The 24,913-nt window shown below is 50.9% G+C and overlaps 10 protein-coding genes across 10 annotated transcripts; 5 read left to right on the top strand and 5 right to left on the bottom strand.

The window, feature by feature from the left end:
* Nucleotides 1–83: 83 nt before the first annotated feature.
* On the top strand, nt 84–875 carry COCMIDRAFT_100110 (uncharacterized protein; the record flags this gene model as incomplete). The annotated part of the gene is given in 4 exon segments (XM_007691591.1): nt 84–192; nt 212–347; nt 535–713; nt 772–875. The coding sequence occupies 4 exon segments, from the start codon at nt 84–86 to the stop codon at nt 873–875; spliced, it is 528 nt and encodes a 175-aa protein (XP_007689781.1).
* Nucleotides 876–1,016: 141 nt separating this feature from the next.
* COCMIDRAFT_6883 (uncharacterized protein) lies at nt 1,017–2,804 on the bottom strand (the record flags this gene model as incomplete). The annotated part of the gene is made up of 8 exons (XM_007691563.1): nt 1,017–1,211; nt 1,261–1,446; nt 1,493–1,706; nt 1,755–1,990; nt 2,040–2,318; nt 2,375–2,399; nt 2,448–2,529; nt 2,588–2,804. The coding sequence occupies 8 exons, from the start codon at nt 2,802–2,804 to the stop codon at nt 1,017–1,019; spliced, it is 1,434 nt and encodes a 477-aa protein (XP_007689753.1).
* A 320-nt stretch (nt 2,805–3,124) lies between these two features.
* On the top strand, nt 3,125–3,630 carry COCMIDRAFT_100113 (uncharacterized protein; the record flags this gene model as incomplete). Its single annotated transcript, XM_007691590.1, has 4 exons — nt 3,125–3,193; nt 3,251–3,328; nt 3,383–3,527; nt 3,560–3,630. The coding sequence occupies 4 exons, from the start codon at nt 3,125–3,127 to the stop codon at nt 3,628–3,630; spliced, it is 363 nt and encodes a 120-aa protein (XP_007689780.1).
* Nucleotides 3,631–4,661: 1,031 nt separating this feature from the next.
* COCMIDRAFT_38376 (uncharacterized protein) lies at nt 4,662–6,114 on the bottom strand (the record flags this gene model as incomplete). Its single annotated transcript, XM_007691576.1, has 8 exons — nt 4,662–4,789; nt 4,841–4,952; nt 5,002–5,147; nt 5,206–5,391; nt 5,444–5,662; nt 5,719–5,792; nt 5,844–5,878; nt 5,938–6,114. The coding sequence occupies 8 exons, from the start codon at nt 6,112–6,114 to the stop codon at nt 4,662–4,664; spliced, it is 1,077 nt and encodes a 358-aa protein (XP_007689766.1).
* A 983-nt stretch (nt 6,115–7,097) lies between these two features.
* On the bottom strand, nt 7,098–7,574 carry COCMIDRAFT_6880 (uncharacterized protein; the record flags this gene model as incomplete). The annotated part of the gene is made up of 2 exons (XM_007691562.1): nt 7,098–7,415; nt 7,476–7,574. 2 exons carry the CDS (start codon nt 7,572–7,574, stop codon nt 7,098–7,100), a joined length of 417 nt encoding a protein of 138 aa, XP_007689752.1.
* Nucleotides 7,575–8,423: 849 nt separating this feature from the next.
* On the top strand, nt 8,424–10,112 carry COCMIDRAFT_100123 (uncharacterized protein; the record flags this gene model as incomplete). Its single annotated transcript, XM_007691589.1, has 2 exons — nt 8,424–9,779; nt 10,068–10,112. The coding sequence occupies 2 exons, from the start codon at nt 8,424–8,426 to the stop codon at nt 10,110–10,112; spliced, it is 1,401 nt and encodes a 466-aa protein (XP_007689779.1).
* Nucleotides 10,113–13,511: 3,399 nt separating this feature from the next.
* On the bottom strand, nt 13,512–16,491 carry COCMIDRAFT_100081 (uncharacterized protein; the record flags this gene model as incomplete). Its single annotated transcript, XM_007691588.1, has 7 exons — nt 13,512–14,220; nt 14,278–15,328; nt 15,387–15,565; nt 15,625–15,789; nt 15,852–16,173; nt 16,241–16,307; nt 16,357–16,491. 7 exons carry the CDS (start codon nt 16,489–16,491, stop codon nt 13,512–13,514), a joined length of 2,628 nt encoding a protein of 875 aa, XP_007689778.1.
* Nucleotides 16,492–17,654: 1,163 nt separating this feature from the next.
* COCMIDRAFT_100163 (uncharacterized protein) lies at nt 17,655–19,712 on the bottom strand (the record flags this gene model as incomplete). Its single annotated transcript, XM_007691587.1, has 1 exon — nt 17,655–19,712. One exon carries the CDS (start codon nt 19,710–19,712, stop codon nt 17,655–17,657), a length of 2,058 nt encoding a protein of 685 aa, XP_007689777.1.
* A 2,888-nt stretch (nt 19,713–22,600) lies between these two features.
* COCMIDRAFT_100106 (uncharacterized protein) lies at nt 22,601–23,246 on the top strand (the record flags this gene model as incomplete). Its single annotated transcript, XM_007691586.1, has 3 exons — nt 22,601–22,627; nt 22,681–22,954; nt 23,077–23,246. The coding sequence occupies 3 exons, from the start codon at nt 22,601–22,603 to the stop codon at nt 23,244–23,246; spliced, it is 471 nt and encodes a 156-aa protein (XP_007689776.1).
* A 349-nt stretch (nt 23,247–23,595) lies between these two features.
* Nucleotides 23,596–24,842, top strand: COCMIDRAFT_6875 (uncharacterized protein; the record flags this gene model as incomplete). Its single annotated transcript, XM_007691561.1, has 5 exons — nt 23,596–23,676; nt 23,737–23,905; nt 23,960–24,116; nt 24,204–24,538; nt 24,586–24,842. 5 exons carry the CDS (start codon nt 23,596–23,598, stop codon nt 24,840–24,842), a joined length of 999 nt encoding a protein of 332 aa, XP_007689751.1.
* Nucleotides 24,843–24,913: the final 71 nt, after the last annotated feature.

Raw genomic sequence — 24,913 nt, 5'->3', positions numbered from 1 at the left:
CGCTTTGCGCTGTTGGTGCTCACTTGTTTTGCTGGGGGTTTTTTTGTCTTTGTGTTACAACGCAAAAGAAAATTACATAAAGTATGGATGTTTCATCCGGTCAAGAAGACATCCAGCTTCAGCGATGTCCACATCTGATCATCAAGACTGACACCCCCAAAGTTATGTGTTTCGTCCCATGGCGGATTCTGCGTTAAGTTATACTGATGAGAACTTGCAGGACGGGGTGTGTTCGCAACAAAAGACATTCCCGCACAGACCATCATAGACATTTGTCCCGTCTTAATATTGGGAATAGATGAGAATAAGAAGCATATAGAGAACACTTGCCTTTATCACTATACCTAGTAGGTATTCTCACTCTCCGACTCCTGTACATGCCTGCTTCATAACTCAATCCGTGCACTGGTACCAAAGACACATAGACTCAATCCCCCCCTTCCCATGTCACAAGTTCCTAGATGGCTTCGGCAACAGCTCTACAAAAAACACGTCAATGGTCGACTGCAAGTATATAGACCTGACTTAGTCCAGCAACTGGCCCCAAACAGATGCGCATGGTGATCACCAAGTTTCGCAAGCAGTCGTCTTTGGACTAGGGAGCATGTTCAACCACTCGACCCAAGAGCAGAATGTGGGATGGATGCGAGACCTCGGTCGCAAGATCATAACATACCGAGCCTTGAGAGATATTGCTGCAGGTGAAGAGCTCTGTAAGCGAAAAGAGAAGAATATTTCATATCAAAACTGAAAAGACACTAATAGATCTAGGCATATCGTATGGCAGCCACCTAACATTTAAGGATGCGGATATGCTACCTCCAGCGCCACTTGAAGATGAAATCGAGCAGTTGAGAATGATAGAGCCATATTAAAGATAGTAAAGTACAAGGGTCGAGAAAACAAGCGCATCCGGTGCAGGGCTCTTCCCCAGCTAGTTGCTATGCTGAAGGGGAGGAGGCGATCATGTTGAAAGCGGTAGCCTTGGAGATTGTGTGCAAAGAAGCAGATAGTAGTTAAGTGCTAAGAGGCTCTGGTTTTTCGCTTGATGGTGTAGCGTCTACAGAACTGTCGTCTTCGGCGTCGTTTCTTAGGTCATAAGCGAGCTCGAAACATTCTTCCAGGAGTTGTGTTACGCGGCCTTGACCATCCGGTATCTCGTCGCCCACCATGAACTTTCCATCTACACGCATATTGTCGATTGAATTCAACTGCTCCTACATCAGTACACAAATTGAAGTAGCATTACGAAACACAAACCTTCATGCTATACGGGTACAGTTCTCTTGGTGATGATACGCCTCCCAATTTCTTCACTTCGAGAAGACATTTTCGAAGAGTTGTCAATTGGTTGTAGATTGGCAACAGTGCTTCAGATACAGGTTCGGATGTTAAGAGCAACTGGTAGATGAGTGCAAAGCCTTTCCGTAAGAGGTACAGTAGTGTCTTGATATATTAGTCTATGAGTTCTCATAGTGCAGGTGGCACATACTCTTTGCTCGTAGATCTCAGATGGGCGACCTAGTGCATCGATGAAGTTGCCGTCTACCCGTGCCTCGTCTATGCGGTCAAGCTGACGCTGAAAGTCCCAGAGATCTGTCTCACGGAGTGACCATGCTTGCGTAAGCAAAAGCTTTTCAAGCTTGTTTCTGATAGTGAGAAGCTTGTCATAAGTGTCTTTGAAGGCCGGTGCTATGCGTCCTTGCCTATATATGCATTAGCTAGCGATTGGAAAGGAACAGGAAGGCGCGCACTTTTGCTTGATTAGCGCAAGCCAAAGCAAATTTCGCCTCAACAATGTGCCAATGAGAGTTTCTGCTTCTGGTGCTGGCTCGGGGTTTTCTTGGGTGAGCTGCATTTTGTCAACCATCTCGGCTAGCTTCTCTTCGGTTGAGCCGGTGGTCTCATATGCATGAATTCCGTATTCTTTGAGTTCATCATTTAGCTTGCTTAGCTCCTGCTCGTACTCTTGAACTTCATCATGAGGGAACTAAGAATCGGTGAGCATATACACAGAGTGCCTCACGAAGACAACCCACCTTCGATCGTGTATTGCAGCCGCAAGTTGATCTTAATATTGACACCAGCTTCTCCCATTTTGGTATCAGTTCGGGAGTAAGCTCGGATAAGTTGAGTTTCAGTTCGGCTAGGATCTCTTCGCAAACCTTGACACGAGCGTCGAGAAGAGTAAAAAGGTGGGGGCTGTACGAATCTTTGCCTCGCTCGATATAGTCCCGACAGTCCTTCAGGTTCTTGTCAAGTGCTTCAAGGTCCTTTTGCGAATAGAATGTAGCTTCCTTGAGGTGATCCAGTATGCGCTAAAACTCATTAGAACTTGGTATTAGAATCATATACACGGCATGTCTTTTCTTACTTTGACCGTTGAGATGTAAGAGTATCTGTAGAGAGGTCAGTATGCACAAAGTAAACAGCGGTTAAATGCATACACTGCTGGTGGTTCATGGTTCTTTCCGATGGTGAGATATGCAAGTGAGATGAGCTGAAAACAATCATCAAGCATGTAGTCAACTACAAGAAGATATCAGCGGATTTGCGGCTACATTCGGCAGGTGGCAACGTGACATACCTTTGTTCTGCTCAAAACGCTTCGTTTCGCGTATCTCGTTCAAAACTATGACCTGCTCGATAACCTGATCGTACAGCTTCAAGACATCCTGGCTCTTAACATAAGTCGATCGGTCGCGCTTCAGCAACTCGAGCTCTGTCCGGATGGATTGCAGCCTGTCGAGAATAGGCTGCTCTTTCGGGTCGAGCGGAATCCGCGGCAGTGGAGAGTCAGTCATGGTGGTCCACAAGAATCATGCAGCGATGTCCGGGTCGTCTCGAGGTGGGGTTGAGCCTAACTCGGTGGTTGGTGAGGGCCTGGAGTGCAGCAATATGCGAACTTGCACGTAGCCGGGCGGGAAGCCAAGATGCAGCACGAGAGCGGGGAAAGGGCTTGGAACGTCACCGAGGGGCAAAGTCAGCCTCCATCCTAAAACAGGCTAGACCGAGCTAAGCGAAGGACACCACTAGCGCCTTCCACACCATCAAACGAATTCAGCAGTCTGGAAACTACCAACACCTCGACCTCACGACCAATCTCACGATCACAACCGTCGCAATGTCTACCGCCGAGCTCGCCTCCTCCTATGCCGCTCTCATCCTCGCTGATGACGGTGTCGAGATCACTGTACGACTCCCGAGGTGCATCTGTGCAGTTTCCGGACACCATGGCTAATTTGAACAGGCCGACAAGCTCCAGTCTCTTATCAAGGCCGCAAAGGTCGAGGACGTCGAGCCCATCTGGACCTCCCTTTTCGCCAAGGTGCGCATTCACGGCAATGCAGCGTCCCAGGACAATTTTCTGATGTGTGAATAGGCTCTTGAGGGCAAGGATGTCAAGGACCTGCTCCTGAACGTTGGCTCAGGTGGCGGCGCTGCTGCCCCTGCTGCCGCTGGTGGTGCTGCCGCCGCTGGCGGTGCCGCTGACGCCGCACCAGCAGCCGAGGAGAAGAAGGAAGAGGGTACGTTGGCCCACACACAATGGCGATGGCAGATGATCCGACTAACACACCAACAGAGAAGGAGGAGTCCGACGAGGACATGGGCTTCGGTCTTTTCGACTAAGCGTCTTCTTTCTCTTCCTTTCTTCGACATTTGCCTTTATCGGGGTTGTACAACGGATTCATCAGCGGGCATATCCCCATTGCTGGGGTAGAAATAGTCACGACCTCTCCGTGACCACGGTTTTGCACACGGGCCCTCCCCGGAAGAAACAAAGACGGCGTCATGAGATATGTTAGGTCGGCAGGTCAATGAATACTTCGAAAAGCGCAATGTCGGGAGTCTCTCCGTGATACCCTAGGTGATGACAATGGGCAACGAAATGCCATATCTTTAGAGGCTGCTCTATTCCTCCAACAACCTTGCTATCGCAGCAGTGAAGTCAAGTCATGTTGTTCAATTCGGGGCCAGTCACTCACCTTTGGAGGGGTTTCTGTCTGCCACACTTAGCGTTCGTTTCTTGCACGCACCAGCATGTGACTCTGTATACCCCCATGTGTTAGCTTGTGCCCATTTTCTTTATTCCGAAAAAATCCACCTGACTCCTCTTTTCGTCAACACGTACAAATTTCCTCTATCTGCTTGTCGTTGCGCCATTTCACGCCCCACCCCTGTCTTGAAGATAGCTTCCTGGTATCATCGTGCATTACAGAAGGCATTTGTTGACATGGGTTGAGTAACGGGAATGCGTGTAGTTCGGCCAGGTCTACAGCTATGTTTCTAACGCTGTGGGTTTTCGTCGAGAATTATGGCATCTAGACTTGCTCAAGCCAGTATTGACGATTCGTCCCTGAATGATATGATAGTCCAACCTTATCGATTACAGCGATATCCTAAAGCAGAGAACGGTAGCGAATACCCAAGCAAGTTGTGAGATGAAGTCCTCTTTGTTATGGAACTGGCAAAGATGAAAGCTGAGTAGACGGTAGCAGAATCACCAGATGTCTTGCAGAGTTTGTCTGAGTTTGACTTAATTGGTTAATGTGCCCATGATAACATATCCAAAAAAACACAATAACCTGTGTAACAATTTCCAGTTAAGCATGTTATGCGCCTATTGGATGCCCTATGTCGACACAACGCGAGATTCCCATTTATACGCCATTGGCGAGCAGAAGCTCGTCGTCGTAAGTCATACTGTTAATGCGCTTCTTCGTGAACTCGAATACAGTAAAGAAAATTGCGTTGACAATGCAGGAGCGAGACATCGATACACCCAGACCTAGACTTTGTTAGTAGCGAACCTAAAAAATCTCAATGGCTTAATTCTCACCTCGATACATCCGACGGTTGAAAAATTGAATCTTCGGACGAGTGGCCTTATCTTTTCCTCCAACAAGGCAGTTGCGCTGATAGATGCTCTTGGCTGTATCGATGGGGAATATCTGAAATGACGGTTAGGTATGCCTTTACTTTCTTTCTGGGCGTACTTACACATGCCCAACTCACCAGCCCACAAAGACCACCAGCTATTACAACTGCCAACGGATGTGTGGGTGATGTTCCGCGTGCTTTTGCCAAAACCTGTTTCACGCTCTCATATGTAATGAAGTAGATGCCGGTGCCGATTGAATCCCGAACTATGCAATGTTAGCTTTCTACACATTTTCCTCTGCGTTTGTGCTTTGGTTCACCCACGTAGATGCAAATGAAAGCCAGAATACAGGCCACTCCAACCCCGATGCCTGACCAGATTTTGTGCCGTCTTCCAGGTTCCTAGGTTCTGGTAACTCTTCCGTATCGCTTCGTTTTTGCCGCCGCCATCGTTACGCTCGGCCATAAGCACCGAAATTTGTGCGCTTAGTTTCGTTAGTTCGAACGGACCTAGAGGATATTTAGTTGGCTTCACATGCAAACAGAAACCCCTTCTCCGTACATGCAATGACTGTGATGGCTGCGCCCGCATTCACTCCCGCCAGCCCAAAACAGGCGACTGTCGAGAATGTGGGCCATGCGTCTTTGGTATTCGCGATTACGAGTGGTGAACTCCCAGTAGTCTGGTAAATCCAGTTGTCGAGCGCATATTTGGAGCGTTGATATATGGAGAAGGACACCGTGCGAACAAGTGTTATGCTTGCGAGAGGAGACCAAACACCTATGACGCGTGTATTAGAATGCATTCGATATGCCGCGGAGAAATCATTGGCTTACCACGGTAGAACCCGTGGAAACCCTCGGTTTTGTAGGTGTGACGGACGCAGTCGGCGAAAGAGTTGAATTTGTATCTGTTTAGAGTCAGTCGTAATTGACGAGAGAATAAGGGAAAGTTGGCGTACGCTTGCAGGCGGGTTTTGACCGAGTCGAGAGGATACTGGAAGTTGTCAGTGCCTCAGAGCTCAGTAGAAAGTTGTCGTGAATGGGTTCGCTCACAGCAGCAAAGGTAGACAGAAGGCTACTGGAGCTCGCAGCGACCTCAGTCCTGTACCGCTTTGTCCATCGCTTTGCCTGCTCGCTGCGCAGGACGGCTCTCGAGACGTCGGTCAGATCACGGGGCCTACTGGAAACGCCTCTTTGTAAATTTGGCCTCTCCCCCTCCTGCGCGGGCATACCGGCTATCGCTAGCTGTGGAAGACAGTACTGTCTTCCTACGGCAATCGCGATCGGGCCAGCAGCCAGACAAGCTCCATGAAGACCGCTGCGTCGTCAGGCTCAGTGGGTTGCAGGAGTGCGCGCGATCGGTGTAACGTTGTAGGGTTGGTGGCAGAGTGGGAGGTTGGGCGACAATGGCGGAAGCTGTTGAGTGTGTATAGATTCGGAGCGTGGTGATGGAATGGTGGGGTTAAGCTCACTCCAAAGCGGCTTAACCGTCACCGGAACTATGGCCTGATTGGCGCATGGCTGTGATCGACAAGCCGAATCGCACTTCAATGTGTCTCCCAGATCGCAGAAATGTCTCGCCCACCACACGCAAAAGACGATCGCTGCTTTGACATTGGGCATGCGTATACTCTTTTGATTGCCCATGCCGTCATCCTGCCAGAACTCGTTGTACAGGTGTGTAATTCAAGAGTGCCGGTGTGGAATGCGGGGTCGGTTCGCGCCTATGCGAAGTTGAACACTTACCCCAGTCCACATGCATCGCTATAGCTTGGGCGAATCACATCCGCCCTCTACTGCAGCCACAGTACTGTGTGGGCAGTCATTCTCTCATTCACAATCTTAACACTAGGTCGCGCGCTGGTGCTAGGACCTCTTCCACACCGCGTCTTGCGCTCTAGCTACCCGACGTTGGCCATCCGACAGCAAGCCTGCATCTGTGACAGGACGTGTATGACAAGAGGCTACCGGCCGCGGACCATGGTACCTGGGTTGAATTAAGCTCACCGGCATACGTAGCCATGCTCCTTTCCGATACCACATCACATTTGAGATATCATATTCAATTTCAAGAAATGCTGAAATTCATTCTTGTACACGCAAACGCCATCCTCAACCCTCGTGGGTTTCCACATACTAGCTCAGCCAAGTTCCTCCTGCAGAGACGTCTGACATGGCTGCCATCGCCGGCTAGACCCCCCTTCTTGGCTACATCAATCTTTCTTGCCTATGATCTTCCTCAACTCCGCATCGTTTTCCGATCTCTCGGCTGACACCTTTTGATTCTCCTCGGCCTTGTGCTGTTTCTTCCTACGCATATCTCCCAGTAGCGCCTCTCCAAACGTTCCCCTATCATCATCCAGCCTCTCAATTTGCCCGTGCCGCCTCAAGCTCTCTTTGTGCCAACTGATCTGACCTCCATCTGCCTCTCTGTGCTTTTGCGCATTGAGCTTGGCTGCACGTATTGACGTTCGAGCGTAAACGAATAGCAGTCCGGCCATGGTAAAGGCAGCTAGGGGTGCCATGACCGTCTGTATACGGGTCAGAGAAAACACTGTAGACATATCCTACCTCCGGCAGAGAGATCTTACGCGACCATTGATGATACCACGGTTCCGTGAAAAACTTGCTGGTGCATTGCCAGGTGCGGATTTGGGGATTTCACTCAAGCCATCGGCGGCTTTGGGCATGGAAAGCCTTCCCCCCATTGCTGAAAGTTAGAGTAAGTGTGACTCGAGACTGCTGTGCTCAATCGTGCGCGCGATGAAGTACGCAGTGTCAAAGCTCACAGTGGGGATGGCGTGATACGTTTGGGAATTGTCGGGTTTGCTTTAGGACTCTGGATCCAAGGAAAGTTCTGCTGCTGTCATTTGTTGGCATGTTCATCCTACCAACAATCCCAAAGTCGGCCTCACATGGGTGAACATGCAATTGCGTTTGTGTAGTAGGCGCGTGCGGGCGCAGTAGGCGGAGCTCCAAAACGATGAGGTAATTGTCAGAGCAGCTGTCGCAAGCGGTATAGCGTCATGCACCCTTACTAGTCGACCGAGGTCGCGTCATCGTCTGTTGATTCCATAAGCGCAAAATCGCAAAACTTCTGCATAATCAAAAGTGGCGTGCCTCGGCAACCTTGCTCCATTTGCGTTGTCATCGTAGGTCCAGCCCTTTCAATTCCCATTGCTGCTACCTAGGAATCTTTCCAGAGGCTGCACAATAGCAAGGCGAAGCTGCACGCCCGTGTCTGCATAATCTAGGCTTACTAAAGTAATCCAGAACCGTCCTTAAATACGGTGGTGCATTTTCGGCCTGGGTGTGTTGTCGTCATAATATAAGCACCTGCTGGCACCCGATCTGCAATCTTAATGCAAAGAACCACGGCTTACAGACTGCGAGCTCTACCTGCGAGTCTCCATACCATTACCCCTCCATCCACAAGACACACCATTTTGTCTCGACCCCACTTCCAGTCTCCACGAACCGCAGTGGCATCCTCACGCTTAGCGAACCTCTCATCTCACTTCTCGACAACGAGTCTCAAGATGTCGGCCGAGACCAAGGAGTGTGATTACCTAGTCATCGGTATTGGGAGTGGGGGTATCGCCTCCGGCCGACGAGCCGCCAAGCACGGCGCAAAGGTCATTGCTGTTGAGTCGAAACGATATGGTGGTACTTGTGTCAATGTAGGCTGTGTACCTAAGAAAGTGACTTGGAATGCGGCGGCAATCGCAGAGACGTTTAAGGATGCGTCCGCATACGGCTTCAAGGTTGGCGGGGTACCGGAATTCGACTGGCCATACTTCAAAAAGAAGCGGGATGACTATGTTACCCGCCTAAATGGCATCTACGAGAACAATCTGAACAAGGACGAGATTGAGCATCTGAGGGGGCGCGCAAAATTCGTCGCAAAGGATGAGGTCGAGGTTGCACTGAATGAGGGAGGCACACAGCGCATCAAGGCGAAACATATTCTCATCGCAACCGGCGGACGACCAGTGATCCCTGATATTCCTGGAAAAGAGCTATGCATCGACAGCGACGGGTTCTTCGAGCTTGAGAAGCAGCCAAAGAGTATCGCAACAAGCGGCGCGGGATACATTGGTGTCGAGATGACCGGCATGCTACACGCTCTCGGCACCAAGACACACTTTTTCATTCGCGGCCAGAAGCTCCTTCGAAGCTTCGATCCCATGATCCAGGATACCGTGACCCAGGAGTACGAGCGTCAAGGCATCAACCTATACAAGGGTACGCAGATTACAAAAGTTGAGGATATTGGAAACGGAATGAAGCGTGTCACCTACCAGGAAACAGAGAGCAAAAAGGAATCCACTGTCGAGGTTGAGACTGTCCTTTTCGCGACAGGACGTGTGCCTGAAATTGAGGACCTCAAGATCAAGGATTTTGGCATCAAGGTCAACGAAAAGAACCATATTGTTACCGATGAATACCAGAACACGTCCATCCCCAACGTCTATGCCATCGGTGACGTCTGCGATCGCGGTTTCGAACTCACACCCGTCGCCATCGCCGCTGGCCGCCGCCTGTCGGAGCGCCTCTTCAATAACCAGCCCGACGCCCGCCTTGTATACGAGAACATTCCTTCGGTCGTATTTGCTCACCCAGAAATCGGTTCGATTGGCATGACCGAGCCCGCGGCCCGCGAAAAGTACGGTGACGATAAGATCAAGATTTACAAGACGGAATTCAAGGCAATGTACTTTGCCATGATGGACCAAGAGCACAAGCAGCCCACCGCGTACAAGATCATTTGTGCAGGCCCAGAAGAGAAGGTAGTCGGTCTGCACATTCTTGGTCAGGGAAGCAGCGAGATCCTGCAAGGATTCGGCGTGGCGATCAAGATGGGTGCTACTAAGAAGGATTTTGACAGCTGCGTGGTACGTATCTTTTTTATCTCTCCCCCCTTCCCCTACACCCTTCCTTCCATTCCTTGCAACTTCTCGTTCTGGACGGCTGTTCTGTGCCTGCATATGCAGGCCATCGCCCCTGGTAAATGCGTGCGAACATGTGCCCACGTCTGCAGGGGGAGGGGGGGACATACACAGAAAAAGTCGTGTGGAAGCCACACACAATCAAGGGCTTGACACGTTATCTAATATATATATATATATATATATATATATATGCATGGATCTGCTAACACATGTCGTCTTTTTCTTCAACAGGCAATCCATCCGGTCTCCGCCGAGGAACTCGTTACTATGACTTAGAAAATTGAGGGAAGCCTCACTACTTTTCTTGTGGAAATTCGTGCGAGAAAAACAAGTTCATTGTGTATCGCATTAAGTATTTTCGTACGCATATGCGAGATACATTGCGCCTCTTTCTATCGATTAGACGACGGTTTGGGATTTAGACAACGTCGAGAAAATGAGAAGCACGAATGGTACTAAGAGCAATATTGATGACAATTGCTCGTGAGACTATGCGATCGTTTTCTTTTTGCTACGTATGCGCCTTATCCTCTCCCCTTTTCTCTATCTTCATCTCTCTTGATTTCCTCCATGTCGTCATTCCTCCCAACCCCCACAAGATTCCGCATGGTACACGATCCCATACTTACCACACCCCCCATAACGTCTGCTGCACGGACAACACCCGATCCCGCACCCACACCCACATCCACACCCCTTCTTCGCCACTTCGATTGCGATTCTTTCCACACGGTACCGACATGGCAAGTGCCGCCCTCCTCACGAGATACGAGAGTAAATAAAAAGGGACCCCTACAATACCTGCAGCCCCAAGCCCTTGGACAAGTGCTTATCCTGCGCCTCCGTTCGGGCGCCCGTATGCAAACACGAGGAAGTAAGTACGTGCGTTCTTTTTTTTTGCCCTTTCAGTCCATCTCTTTCTTTCTTTCTCTCTCTTTCTCTATTTCATTAACCCCCTGGTCTTCCCCACCCCACCCACACCTCTCCACGATGCACGGTTTCATTGAACGAGATGCGACCAGGGGTGGGCCTTTGAGCTAAGCGGCGCACATACACACACACATGAAATACGGGTCCTGTGTGTCGGTCGGGGCGGGGCGGAGGGGTTGGTAGCCTTCTGTACCGGGCACCGAAGATGGGAATGCCGAAGATCAAACAAAGCGAGATGGATTTATATTTAACCAACGTTTGCATTGTTGTATATGTGTGTGGCTTGCATCGAGGTTCTCGACTATCCCATTTCCATTATCTTACTTTTCTTGTTCTCTTCATGTTTTATTATCGTATGAGATGGTGAGAGCAAAAGAGAAGAGAAAAAAAATAATGGTATTGATTCCGTATCGTGTACATCCGCTTGTCTGCATGCGCCGACATGCATACACCCGGTGGGAGATTTTCTGGAACACATACACACACAAAAAAAGGTTAACGCTCTGCAAAATCGCGTTATGTCAACGAGTCAGAAGGGCCACGTGGGGCTCTGTTTCTCCATACTTTCCTGCCTTGGTGATTCCCCATATCTTAGTACAGTTTTCTTTTTTCTTTTCTTCTTTGCTAGCCCCTTGCTGTGGACATGCGGGGAAATAAAGAGGAGAAGAGGGGCGTGTGCGTCCACATAGTGTTTCTTCTTGCAGCACTCTATTTTTCTCCAATCGCTCGTAAATGGCTTATTCACTGTTACTTATGTGGAATCGTGGGATTGCATGGGTTCCACAGATCTAATACCGTAGCTTCATTATTACACATGTGCGGGAAGTTTATTTCTGGGGTAAGAGAGGGAAGAGAGCGGCTTCGGAGGAGGGTTGGGAGCGATACTTACTACTTCGAGAATGATAGTAGTAGGGGTGTGAGTGTGCCTGCATTGTCGGTCTGGTTCTCGGTGCCATCTCTGCCGTTCGCCTCAACTTTCCATGTGTAACACACACACACACACATGTGTGTGCGCGCGCTTAGTATGTGATCAGAGGGATCCGTGTTTCATCTGATACGCAAGTGGCTGCGGCTGCTGACCCTACTACCTCTACGGCTGGTAGTGATTGTGGTGCTGACTGTACATACTCTAGGTTCGTTATACTTATCATAACGGACTCAGTTGGCCATGTTTGTGCCCTGCGTTCGTTCAGCGGGTCCTCCCCCGCGTTCGCTGCATCCGCACATCCGCTTAGGAGAGCTCATCATATGGAGGGGGACTGGGGTGTGCTTCTCGGTTGCGTGAATTATGCATCCTTCGGCACATGGAACAAACGATATACCACCGGCAATATTCGATTCGAATAAACGGTGGTGACCCATCGAAACATGAGATAATGTTACGACTGTCACACCTCTCTGCCTGCCTCTAACCATGTGATGTAAGGTTATGGCCGGGGTATTGTGGTTACCATGTTGTGTCGTGGGCTGTTTGTAGTAGATGTTCTTCATCAAATCATTGCAGTGTCATTGTATAAACGTATGTGTACGGCGGATTCAATTCCGCCAATTAAACTTTCAGATTGTACTCGTCTCTAGCCGTTGTGGCTCGTATCGCAGCGCCACATCGTCCTCCAAACCCAGGAGACATACTGTGTAGTCCTCTGTGCGTAATAGTGAGCCACACCGATGGAGAGGATTTTGGCACCGGAGCGCGTTCTCCGCGTTGATACGAGAAGTTCGTCCCAGATTGCCTCATGCACTTTGTGGTAAGCCAGGATTGTCGCGACATGGGTATCGCATGAATTCCGCACACGAACAATGACTCGCGTTACAAACGACACCTCGTGCCTGCATCAAACAACTACTTCGACGTCCTGTCTATGGGTTCGCGGGTCACGATTGCCGAATTCATTACTGTTATGCTTTTGTAGAGCAAATAAAAGTTCGCGCTTGATGTTGTGCCCACCGATATGCTCATTGTTGCCGCAAGGCGTGTCCCTGAAGTTGTGTCTGGGAGGGGGGGGGGGGAATGCTGGGGTCCCCAGTCAAAGCGGTTGAACCCCGGGTTATTTACATGCAAGATTTCCCGCTAGAGCATCTCACCAAAGGTGACATAGTTTAGTTCACTTTAGTTGCGAAAACGAACCCGTCCTCATGCAAGTTGAACCGAATGGGCATCGGTCGCGCTCAACGGCTGTCCTGCTGTACGAGGCAGTGAAGCCGCTGCTCAACACATGCTCAACGCCCACCTGCACATCGGAAGCGACCCCGCCAAAGATAGATTACGGCACTCTGAATGCAAAGAAGTGGATCCATGTCGTGATGGAGTTGATAGTGCGGAGCCGGCGACAATTGATGATGCCGGCTTGCCGCAAGAAAGCGCCTTGTGAATTGCTTGTCGACGAAGATTATACAAGTTTATATGTAATAACCGTAAGTAGAGTTTGTCCCACCCGTATGTCCCACGCTGAGAAGCTAGCCCTCCTCTAATCCGAATGTTGCCCCACCCCTCCCCCCCTCCCTAGTTTTGCGCCGCGCTGATTTTGAAATGCGTAAGATTTTGGATTCCATGTGAACTTTGTTGATGGGAAATGAAACCTGATAACAGCTGTCAAAGCTATTACAAACATGTAGCTGAAACTGAAAATGCGTCCAAGTATGAAAACCCTGTACTATTTGGAGAATGTTCGCCCCGGTAATCCGTCGTTGATATTGCGAGGTTGCCACCTCTGAGAATTTGAGCCTATTGAAGGCTTGCGCATATTAACCACTCTGTCCACTCAAGAAAAAGTCTAGCTCGCTCGGGCCGCCTCTGCTAACCTCATTCTCTGCAAGCTGTTCGAGCAAACTCAAAAACGGATCCTTGCTATCAGGGTCGGTATGCGCTGAAGCACCTGATGTGCTGCCTGCACCGGGAGTTGGCTGCTGGTCGTACGGAGGCGGCGGCATACTGAGCACAGGATCGAAATTGATTGTATGGTGATGTTGGTCTTGGTTTTGGTTGAGATTGGCTGGTCGAGGAACCGGTGATGGCGCTAAACTTGCAAATTGCGGTAATGGAGAGAAGGAAAAGTTTGGCGAGAAAGGGAGAGCGAGTCCACCTCCGTTGAGGTTTGGGGGGTTCAGTGAGCTGTTTGGTACTGGCGGCGTGCAGGGAGGTAAACTAGAGTCAGTAGGGGCCTTGGTATCTCCAGGGCTTGAGTTTGACTCTGAAGCTTCACTCTCAGAAGGCCTATGTGTATGTACAGCCGGCGGCAGATGAGTGGCCAATGTGGGTGTTGGAGGTAGAGGTTGCGATTGGGCTAATGCTTTGGAAGAAGATACGGTTGCTCTCCGCCTCTTGTTTGGATGTCCACTCGAGTAATGAGAGCGATGTGATGGAACTTGTTGCTTTTGGTATCCCTGGATGTTTCCAATAACGCCGCTGGTCATGTACATGTTGTTGCGTTGCTCGATGTTGAAGGTCGCCAGACTAGGTGGATCGTCAGTAACAGCCTTCTAGTCTAGTTAACTCTCCTACTCTACTCACCCCTCGTTCATAGACTCAATAGCAATGTCCATGAATGTGATGTGCGCCCCATCAAAGACTTGGCCAGGATATCTGTCGAAAAAGTCCTCAAGCTGGAATACTGGAGCATATCGCATCGGATTGCTTGCCAGAGATTGGACAAGTTCTGAATGACATCCGTAAATGGCCTGCAGAGTGTCTCGTTGGTGCTGAACACTCGCCCAGATGAAGCGAAGCTCAGAGAGCTGCTGCATCTCACGCGAGAGAAATTCTGCACTCACTGAGAAGACCTCGCCTTCTCGACTTGGATAGTGTGCGCCATGAACGTGGATGGTGCCTGCGGTGCATACACAATAGCCGATAAAAGCTGGCCAGTCCATGATGGAGGAAGCTCTTCCAATCTCAACGAGTTCGGCAATGGCGTTTGCGTGGAGAAAGCACAGATTGGTGGCTTCGATTTGCCAGGGTTGATGCTGAGACGTACCGGACAACTCGGCTAGATCCACGGGAAGAAATGGCCGGTATATGAGACAATGTATGAGATGATAAACCAGCTTGCTAAGAACTAGTATGGTGCTGTCGGGCTGGCCAAAGAGCGCATCAATGGATGTGAAGGTGTCCTGCGTGTCCGAGGCCCATGTGTCGAGTTCTTGGCGGATCTTGGATAGGTTGGATAACGAGTGCCAGGGAAAATGTGAGTCGCCTTTTACACCGCCTGCTGCAAGGTAGCGGTTGGTTATGCCTAGGATCCGTGATATACCAATCAGCATACCCATGCTTCCCTGTCCGCCTTTTCCAGTACCGCCCATGTACTGCAGGTTGCATCCATTTGGAAAATAGTCGCCGTCGATTAACATTCCACCCGGGTGAAGCTGCCAGCTCGGCATTCTGAGTACAATAGATTCATCTGCGATTAAGGAAGGTCGCTTGGAGCCGGTTGCAGCAAAACGATCCATGAGGTAACAAGACCAGAAAAGCCGCCGTCGGCCTTCTCGTTCGACCGATGTAACCTTGACGGCGGTGGGCAGCTCGCGGTGGAGATCAAGTGCAAAGACCATGCTGATGGCCGAACCTTTGGGAAAGTAATGTTAGCCCCACGTGATTGTGGCTTTTGGTGGCGCAATGCATACTCAGCAGCATGAAGGCTTTTTTGCCCTTGCCCAACTGAAAACTTGCTTGCGACAGCAGCATGAGCGTCTGCAAGGCTTCGATGGAGGGCTCGTCAATGTCAAGCTCTAGCCGAGCGCGGCGGGCATACTCTTGTCCGATTCGCACAGCAGCGCCATATCCGCCAAAGTGGGGCGCATATCTGGGGTTAATGAATTAATGTTGCTCTGCTATGCTCAGGGGTGGACGAAGCCAACGTACCTGGCACTCACGGCATAAATGGCATAGGCTAAGTGCCCGGGCAGTTGATTGGCCTGCAGTCGCTGTCTCGTAGTCGACTCATCTAGAACGTAGTAGGGTTTGCCGTGTATTCTGGCAAAGTAGGTGTCGAGAAGGAGGTCTGGGGACAGGTTTGGTGATTGCACACTAGAGACTATTAGCCACGGGGATGGTGGGCAAGAGGCGAGGTGCTGCTTCAAGCTACCTACCTTGGTTCAATGGGCGACATGAGCTGGGATGCATGGCTGGTGGAGTTTGCAGAGATGTGTGGGGTTGGGTGGAGTGGCTGGGACTTTGGAGCATCTGTTGGTTTCCTGTCGACAGTAGTGGTGGCGTCTTGGGCAGAGGCGGTAGTCGAGGTAGTGGCAGTTGCGGTTGTTGTTGTGGTAGTGGTGGCGGTGGCCGCGGGGTTGGCCTCGCCTAGGTCATCGCTCTTTCCTTCAGAAACCAGGCGCTTTTCCAGGCCGTCAACACGCTTCAAAAGGGCCTCGAGAACGTCGGTTTTGGGGCCTCTCTTCTTTGGCACGGCATCTGTTAGGGGCGGTCAGCTCAGCTTACGGTCGAATGCGGGCGGGTGGTGCTCGGGGATGAAGCGTACCGTAGATACACGGGCAGTTGAAGACTTGACAGGCTTCACAGGTTGGGCGAGTGCGGTTGCATTTGATCTATGGGCATGGTCAGTACACAGGCGGTGGTGGTGGAGAGGACAAGTACCTTTCGCTTCCTGCAACTCTTGCAATTCATGGCCTCGCGGGGTTCGTTTGAGACTCGGCGGGCAGGCAGTCTGTCGATGCCAATCTGAGGTCTGGCCATCGCAGCAGCCAGAGACTGGGAAACTTCGGTGGACATGGCGACGCTATTACTATGGGGCGGCGGACCATACGCATTCTCTGGGCAGCAAAAAGGCGGGAGTAGTAGTAGTAGTAGTAATAGTAGTAGTAGTCGCAATAGTCACAGTAGTATGAACAGGACGTTGGGAAGAAGAAAACATGACCCCAGAAAGGCAGCGTAAGTATGTACGATAATAGTCCAAATTAAAGCCGCGGGCGGTGGAGACGGGCAGGGGAGGGGGTTGTGCGCGGACTGCGAGGCTTGATGAAGCGGGAGCGAGCGCCCACGCACGGCGATGCGACTCGGACGGTAGGTCGGCAGGGACAAGGGCAGAGGGCAGAGGGCAGAGGGCAGAGGGGAGGGGGGGATGAGAAAGGCACGCGTGATGGCGATCACGGGCTGTCTAGCCCAGGAGGGTAGAGCAGCCTGTGGTGCTAGAAGGGAGGGTGTGCATGTACATGGCCGAGTGAGTGCAAGTACCGGTTGGGGTACAGGTGCAGGTGCAGGTGCGCAGGTGCAGGTGCAGCGCTGGGCTGGGTTGCAGCAACACGGACGCGCTGGTGAGATGGGATGGCATGGCATGGCATGAGAGAGGCCAGAAGGCCGGGGGGGGGCCTCGGTCCAGTGTTCCAGTACGCCCTCGTCAAGCCATGCCATGCCATCCCCCTCCCCCCCGTCCCCCATGCATGGGCTGTATCTGCAATTTAGCGCTTTTGATTGCGCTCGTCTGACGCAGCCAGGTCGTTGCAGGCATAGCTTGCCCAGTAGTGCCGGACGGCCTCGCTTCTTCTGTTCTGGAAATCTGGGGTATCGCCCGCACGCCAATCACTCGCGCCCACACACACACACTCACACACACACATACCGACCCGGCCTCTGCACGCTGTCCCCCATGCCCGGTTGCCGCTACGCTTGCGGTTACTCGCCTGCCTTCCTTCACCCACACCCACGCCCACACCTACACCTACACCCACATGTGCACATGCACTGCACACAGGCACTCACGCCTCTTGCACGAGAACCCCAACCCCCGTCTCGCATCCTGCATCATCATCATCCATCGCCTTGCCAGACACGTTCTGCATGTGATTGTGCTTGTTGTGCTTGCTTGCTTGCTTGCTCGCACTTGCTTGTTCATTACCTATCTGCTGCACTATCCGGCATCCCTTCATGTTGCAAATTTAAAAGTGCCCCCGCCCACATGCCAGTCGCACAAAGTCATAGCACACGTTTTGTCCAACCAGCTTCCTAATCGTCTCCACCGTCGTCCATGCAGACACATCAGCAATCCCATACGCTGTCCAGCCTGCCGACGTTGCAATCTCCAATGTGTCCACCTTGCGCGGCCCACTTGCCAGGTCGACAAACACCTTGCCTGCTGTCTTGGTCCCCACCGCTCCGAGTACCTTGGGACTGCCCTCGGGACTGCCGTTGCGCCCAGCCACCCGGTAGTGCTTCAGCAGCGGCACCACCAGCAGCGACTTCTCCGCCGGCAGCGCCGAGATAATCACAAACGGCTGCTGCAGCCGCTTGACGTCTTCAATCGACCGCACCGGCGACACGTCAGTAGACAAAGGCCCATGTGACTTGAACCCAATCGTGTAGATAGGCCCGATGCCCAAGTTCTTGAGTGCGAAAATGGACGCCGATGCATCCCCCTCGTTGTTGGCTAGCAACAACGCTGCCTGTCCGCTATATGCCGACGGTACAAAGTCGCGTGTCAGTGTCGCCCGTATCCCCTTCCACCGAGTATTGTCACCAATCAGCGACGCATTGCTGCTCCCTGGCGGCACTAACACCGTATCAACCTGGCCAATAGCCCGCGCCGCATTGGACAGAGAGGGTAGGTATGGCGCAGCAGACGCTCCCAGCGGTGGGTTGATATAGGCCCCCCCAAAGTTGTTGCGCCGGAGAATGTGCTCAATCGATGCCTTTGGCCCTCTCTCGGCAAAGCTAAATGAATGCGGCAGGCTAAGCTCATTGAAGCACTTCTCAAAAAACATGGCCTGCGACGTCGACCGGAAGCTCCCAATCCCGTATATATCTCGCTTCGGCATCTGGCCCATGGTGTGCAGCGCCGCATTGATCTCGGCTGCGCTCAGCTGCCCTGGCGCTGCAATCATGGGCAACAGTGGGTGCGTAATCGGCGTGAAGATCTTGTTCAGAGTCCTTGAGAGCTGACCCATAGGCCCCATGTTGAGTCCGGAAAAGGGTGGGTGCGGGTACTTGGCCTGAATCGTCGACCGGAAGTACTCGAGCTCGTAGTTCTCCTGCATCGAGTTGACCAGAGCATACATCTTGACAATGTCCCCATACACCGCCCCCATCTCGAACAGCCTTTGCGTTTCAGGTGACGTCCACTTGAAGGTGCCCGAGAAGTCGTGGAAGGCTGATATGATCTTGGTGCACGCCTTGTTCTCAGCCAACTTCTTTCGGATTTCCTCGGGCAGCCACAGCTCCACGTCAATGTACTCGCAGCCCCATTGTATCGCGCGCCCAAGGTATCGGTAGTAGAGCGAAGGGTCGTCCATGGGAAATCGGCCGTTTTCCTTTGTGCACCTTGTCGTAAAGATGATGGGCAGCTCAGTGCGCTGGCGCAACACCATGACTTGCTCTCCTACATACTTGAGGCTGGGCACCTTGCTAATGGTCCCATCCGCCAGAGGTTCTTCAAGCAGGTCTACCCTAATCTCTATCGCATCCGCACCAACCGACAAGATGTCCAAATTCGGAAGCGCGGCATGTACGTCAGGAAACGTCGTCGAGATTAACGTCGTGCGCGCCTTCTTGGTAAGGTCGCGGTGGGGGCCAATCTGGCCTAGGATGAAGGAGAGGTAGCGCGAAACGTCTCGACGGAAAAAAGGCGATCGTGTGTAGAGATATTCATAGTCGCATCGGTCGGTGATGCTTTCGTCCAGCTCGTAGCTTCCATCCACCCGGTGTGTGTTGATCAACAGCCTGGAACGATCCCAGTTGTCCAAGTGCGGCTTTGCAACCAAGCTGCTCAACCCATACACTGTTTCCTTTGGGCCGGCCAGCGCATCCTCTATAGATGACGCCAACTCCCATCTCTGTCCCAAAACATCCGCAATTGTGTCTACAATGCTCTCCTCGCCCTCGTTGTGCAGAATCAGGAGCGCGGGTCGGGCGCCATGTGGAATCTCCTGCACGTCAATGACCATACCTTCTTTCAGGTGAGGGGAGGTCACACCCCCGGCAGTCTGCACCATGGTGGCCATGGGTGAAGATAAAGTTGGGTTCTGTTCTTGTTCTCGCTTTGGATTAGCCGTATGTGTTGAAGCCGTTGATGCGATGCTGGATCTCGGCGAGGATGCGACGGGCGGAATACAACTGGCAAACTGCAACAACCGTCGCTACCATCTCCAAAGCGTCGACGAGGCTGAGGCAGTTGGGGGTGCGTGTGGAGAAATACAAACGCCTCACAGTGAGCGCTGTACTAGATTCATCCGTGGGGGGGTGGGATGCAGGACTGGCTTTTGATTTAATCGCAGTGCGTGTGAGGTTTGGAGATAGAGAGATAGCACCATGTCCTGAACAGAAGTGGAAGCCCCCAAGCCTCCGCAAACCGCGCGCGTTTGTTCGCTTCAGAGCCGTCCTATGGCTGGACGGTGAATATGCCGTTGGCATTGACACTAGCTCGGAGCTGTAGGATAGTGTACGGTCCCGGCGCGGGCACCATGGCGCCTTCGCCGATAGCTGCGCCTGAAATTTATCCGTCGGCTTACCATACGCCCACTCGACCCCCAGATTTCGCACCAATCACCTGATTTGCCATCACACAATGCATTCGCACGCCAAGCATATCGCTCCCCATCGCCATCCTTTGACGCGAGATGCTGCTGACGTTGGCATGTCCACATTGGTGGAGAATGGCGTATAGCCCATCTCCCACTGAGATCCTTGGGGCCTGAGGCAACACTCGACTGCCATCTGCATGTCTGAGGCGTTGGCTGCCCAGCAAAAACACCACCTTAATACGAGCTTGGTATCCCGTGTGGGCGTAAACCATTCCGATCCACAGGCCCATTACTGTCGCGAGGCTTGCGCCTAAATCTCCACGCCTCTGCAACCCATCATGCCCCCTTCAATCAGCCCTATCGCACTCGCTGTTTGGGCGGTATGCCGTATTGGTGTTGAGTAATGACTACCTACGCCTCCCCTGTGCAGGCTATCCCTCCCTCCTGAAAGATCTGCAAAAAAAAACGATATCATTCTCCTCTCTTCACAACAATGACCTCAAGGTCGCCCCCTAAAGGCCAATGCAAAACGGCATTTCCTAATCGATACCCGTTCCATCTCTTCCGGTCTAATCGTTCGTACCAAAGAAAGTTCACATATGCAATATCTCGGTGATTTGCCACTCTATATTAGTCCGGAGCCCGCTGTACATTGATGCACCTTCGTTTGGCCCTCATTGACTTTAGCCGTTAACCCTGAAACACGGGTGAGAAAGGTCGACAAACATCGACTCTCTATGCCGGTTCCAGATTTTCCGTGACCAATTTCACTGTAACGCTGGTCCACCTCAACGGTAGAAGTATCACCAGTGCCGTTGAATCAGCTAATCGAGCCAGCTCAGAGACCATCATGATTTTCCATGTAGTACCAACATGACCACGGAAGATTTCGTATTGGAGCATTTGCGACTTCTTCTCAACACATTTTTCCATTGTTCTTCAGCTATGGTCGACCTGAGGTGTTAACTCATCGTGTCTTTCAAAGTACTTACCAAACGGCTAAAATAATGCGTCGAATGTATACGACACCATGCCACCGTCAAAATGACGCACTTTGAGGGACTAAAGGCTATCTAATTGCGCATGCTGCAGCACTTCGGGCCAAAAGGAAACCATTCTTCCATGACCAATGCATGGCCAACCGTGTCTCTATACCACTTTGGACCGGCGTGGAAGCCTGCGGATACCATATTCAATCTCACCGCTGAATCACTTTCTCGGCAACTTGCAGCATTCCCTCACCGTGAGCAGATGTAGCAATATGGAGCAGCAAAAAGATTCTTCGCGGTTCCATCAGAGAAACACTACGTATAACTGATAGACCCCTCATCATGACACTTCCTGTACGTAACTTCTTCCGAGTCAAGTTAGCCGCCATCTTGTACAGCCTGATGTCCCTTCTTCTCCGTTTCTATTTTGGGTCAGACCATCGGAGTACCATAAGAAATGTATAGGCTAATGTGATTGTCCCACTTCTCTCGTCAGATCAGCTTCATCTGTAGATGAACTACATTCTCACTAATATGAAACAACACCACCGGCTGAAGAAACACAAGGAAGAGATATCATGGATCGAAGATGCTGATGCAATAGACATTGTATATGATCTGATTTGGCCCGGGTACCACAATGAGTTTGTACGATACAACCTTCTAATCTCAACGCAATCAACGTGACACTATTCAGTATGACTTTTCAAACATGAGGGGAACGTATACGAGACACGTCTCTTATCAGCAAGAAGCATCATTTTGCCTACATCTTATGATTTAAATACCCGACATGATGCACCTCCAGCTACCTCTATTGATGTTTCTCTATATTTGAATTAAACTTACTTAGTCTAAATCAGCCCTAAGGGAGAAGTGGTTGCTTATTCTCTTGTGATTGCAAAGATTCTGCACATAATCACTGATGTCTACTTCAAATCGTACATATTTCATCCGACCGTCTGGTCTAGCCTGTTAGTAATCATGCCGAGACCTGTGGCTATTTTGTCTCTGCGAGAGAGGGAAATAGACTATTTGTCATGCCCATAACTTCGTGTAGTAGGAGAGCTACCAATGCATGCTAAATCTTCCCAGTGTAGATATATTAGTATATCGTGAAAGCATCAACATCAGCAAACAAAAGATGATGATGAAAGGTAAGATACCTGATTACTTCCTAGGGAGAAGCATCTAGCTACGCTATGCAAGTGTAGAGATACTAACAACTAAAAGTGGTGGAAAAAGCAGGGCGAATAGGATACATGTATTAGTGATGCCAACGGCCTTGGCGCTCTGACCTCATCCAAGACTTCGAGTGCGGCGAACGTCGGAGGTGATGCCATCACCAAACTTTCTGTCAACATCCACCGACGACACAAAATGTTTGCACGACGCGCAATTCCCTCGGTAATTATCCCGAACATATCTCCGCTACATTCAATGCCTCTAACAATTACCAGGCCTTCCGAGCCGCCACCCGCGCAAGCGCACCGCGCCTTTCCCCAACTACACGCTTCCTCACGCCATTCCAAGTACGACTGCTTTCCGATGAAGTCCGCTCCGCGATCGACAGGGCCATTGCTTCATCCCCAGTAGTTCTATTCATGAAGGGCACACCTGAGATGCCTCAATGTGGTTTCTCAAGAGCTAGCATCCAGATTCTAGGAATGCAGGGCGTAGATCCCGACAAATTCACAGCTTTCAATGTACTAGAAGATCAAGAGCTGAGGCAAGGTAAGGGATTCACATAATGCATGAACCGGAGTGGTTGAGTATTTTTGGGCTGAGCTCCGCTTGATTGCTGTCAATTGATATGGAATGCGCCACTGGGAACATCTTGCTGACAAATATATCAGGAATCAAGGAATACTCAGAGTGGCCGACGATACCACAGCTATATGTCGACAAGGAGTTTATCGGCGGCTGTGATATTCTCATGACGATGCACCAGGACGGATCGCTCGCCAAGATGCTTGAGGAAAAGGGTGTGGTTGTTCCTGCCGAGGGACAAGGGCAAGCGCCCTAGAAAGCTTATTTATGAACACGGCAGGGACTACAAGACATGAAAGCCACATAATGCCGTTTTGTATTGATTGCGAGTGTCATCCATTGGCTTGCATCACTGTAACAAGAATGTGTACATATGACTTATGAAACATATGCCGTCGGTTGGCCTTTGTAAGCCAATGCTTCTGGTGTGCCATTTCATGTTTGCATATACAGGCTTTATTACTTGTCATCAAGGCGCACCTTCCTTACCAATGCCAGATGATGTAGGCCTAGATCTTGAGTTCCATCCCTCGCCAAGCGTTCACCTTCGACACCCACAGAAACTCTTGACACATTGTTTACCCCATCATTCCCGGTCTTCCATTATGGATGCTGAACGCAGCAAGAATGCCTCGCATTCAAAAACTACGAAGGTTTCACTTACCAAAACCACACTACCTGCAAAGGTAAAGAAAGCAGTCTCAGTTTCCGCGATCTTCAGAAGAAGGAATTAAAACACACACCAGAGCACATCTGCGCCCCAAAAGGATAAGGGCGTTTCTGAATTCACCAGGGGGTGTGGCGATGCCGCGACGTTGCTGAGTGTCAAATTGCACTTGAGCCCACGTAATGGGGTGAAGAAAAGCCATGGGGAGCGCGCATCAGATACCCATCCACTGAATGTAGCATTCAAAAGTAGAAACCAAGATTCCGATAGATGGCGTTGGTAGCTAATATTAAATCATGTAGACGCCAGTAGTGATTATCGCAGACATCTCTACCAGACGGCCTCTCTTAAGACCAACAACATTCTCAAAAGTCTGCTTACCACACTTCATGAGAGTATTCCACAGACCGTCCTCCCAAGCGGTAGCTCCAAGAATGCCTCTACCTCTCCACTCAAGTTGTCAGCACCGGAAAAATAAGGGCGTCTAGCCTTGCAGCTCCACCAACCCATCTCGCAGTTCACACTCAGACTACGCCATACCAATAGCGAAGGCCAGGTCGTAAGCTTCGACCAAACTCTCGAGATACGCATGTTGCATTACGAGGCGCTGATCGCTGCGCAGACGGAAGAAGTGACCGAGTTACAAAAAGCATGGCAGGCCGTTGTGGGCGAGATACGGAAACTGGGCGCTGTATATCTTGGAGAGAAAGCAATGCAGGATTTGCTTTTTGCTCCTACTACCGGGCAACAGCAGGGACCGGATGATTCAGCAGCACCATTACAACCCCAGTATTCTTCCTCGCCATCAAAATCTACAGATGTAGAGTCTACCCTCTTCGTGCCTGAACACGGAATCTCCCCTCTTTCGAAGCAAAAGAAGTGTTCTGTCATGAAGCGCCACAAGCTACTACTACTACTACTACTAAAGATAAATACGGCGCCAGTAACCCAACTTCGTTTCCGCATTTCCTGTACCAGCCGTCGCAATTCGGCTTTGAAGCCACGTTATATATCCCGCACGCTGAGTTTGGAGAGGATATACAGGACTTGTACCAGGAGATTGAGGAGATGGGCGACGAGCAGGTTGATGACTTTGTCGAGATGGAAAAGGAGCAGCATGCGTTTTGGAAGAAGAAGAAGAAGAAGAAGAAGAAGAAGACGGTGCAGCTTGCGAGTGCGTTGTGAGATGAGTGACGGACAAGGTAGAGAGAGAGATGTGGGGTCAATGAGAAAAGTACTTGTTCTGTTGCATATCA

Source organism: Bipolaris oryzae, assembly GCF_000523455.1.
Source record: "Bipolaris oryzae ATCC 44560 unplaced genomic scaffold scaffold_103, whole genome shotgun sequence".
Classification (NCBI taxonomy): domain Eukaryota; kingdom Fungi; phylum Ascomycota; class Dothideomycetes; order Pleosporales; family Pleosporaceae; genus Bipolaris; species Bipolaris oryzae.
Note: the sequence above shows the minus strand (reverse complement) of the source record. Positions and strands in the feature narration are given on the sequence as shown.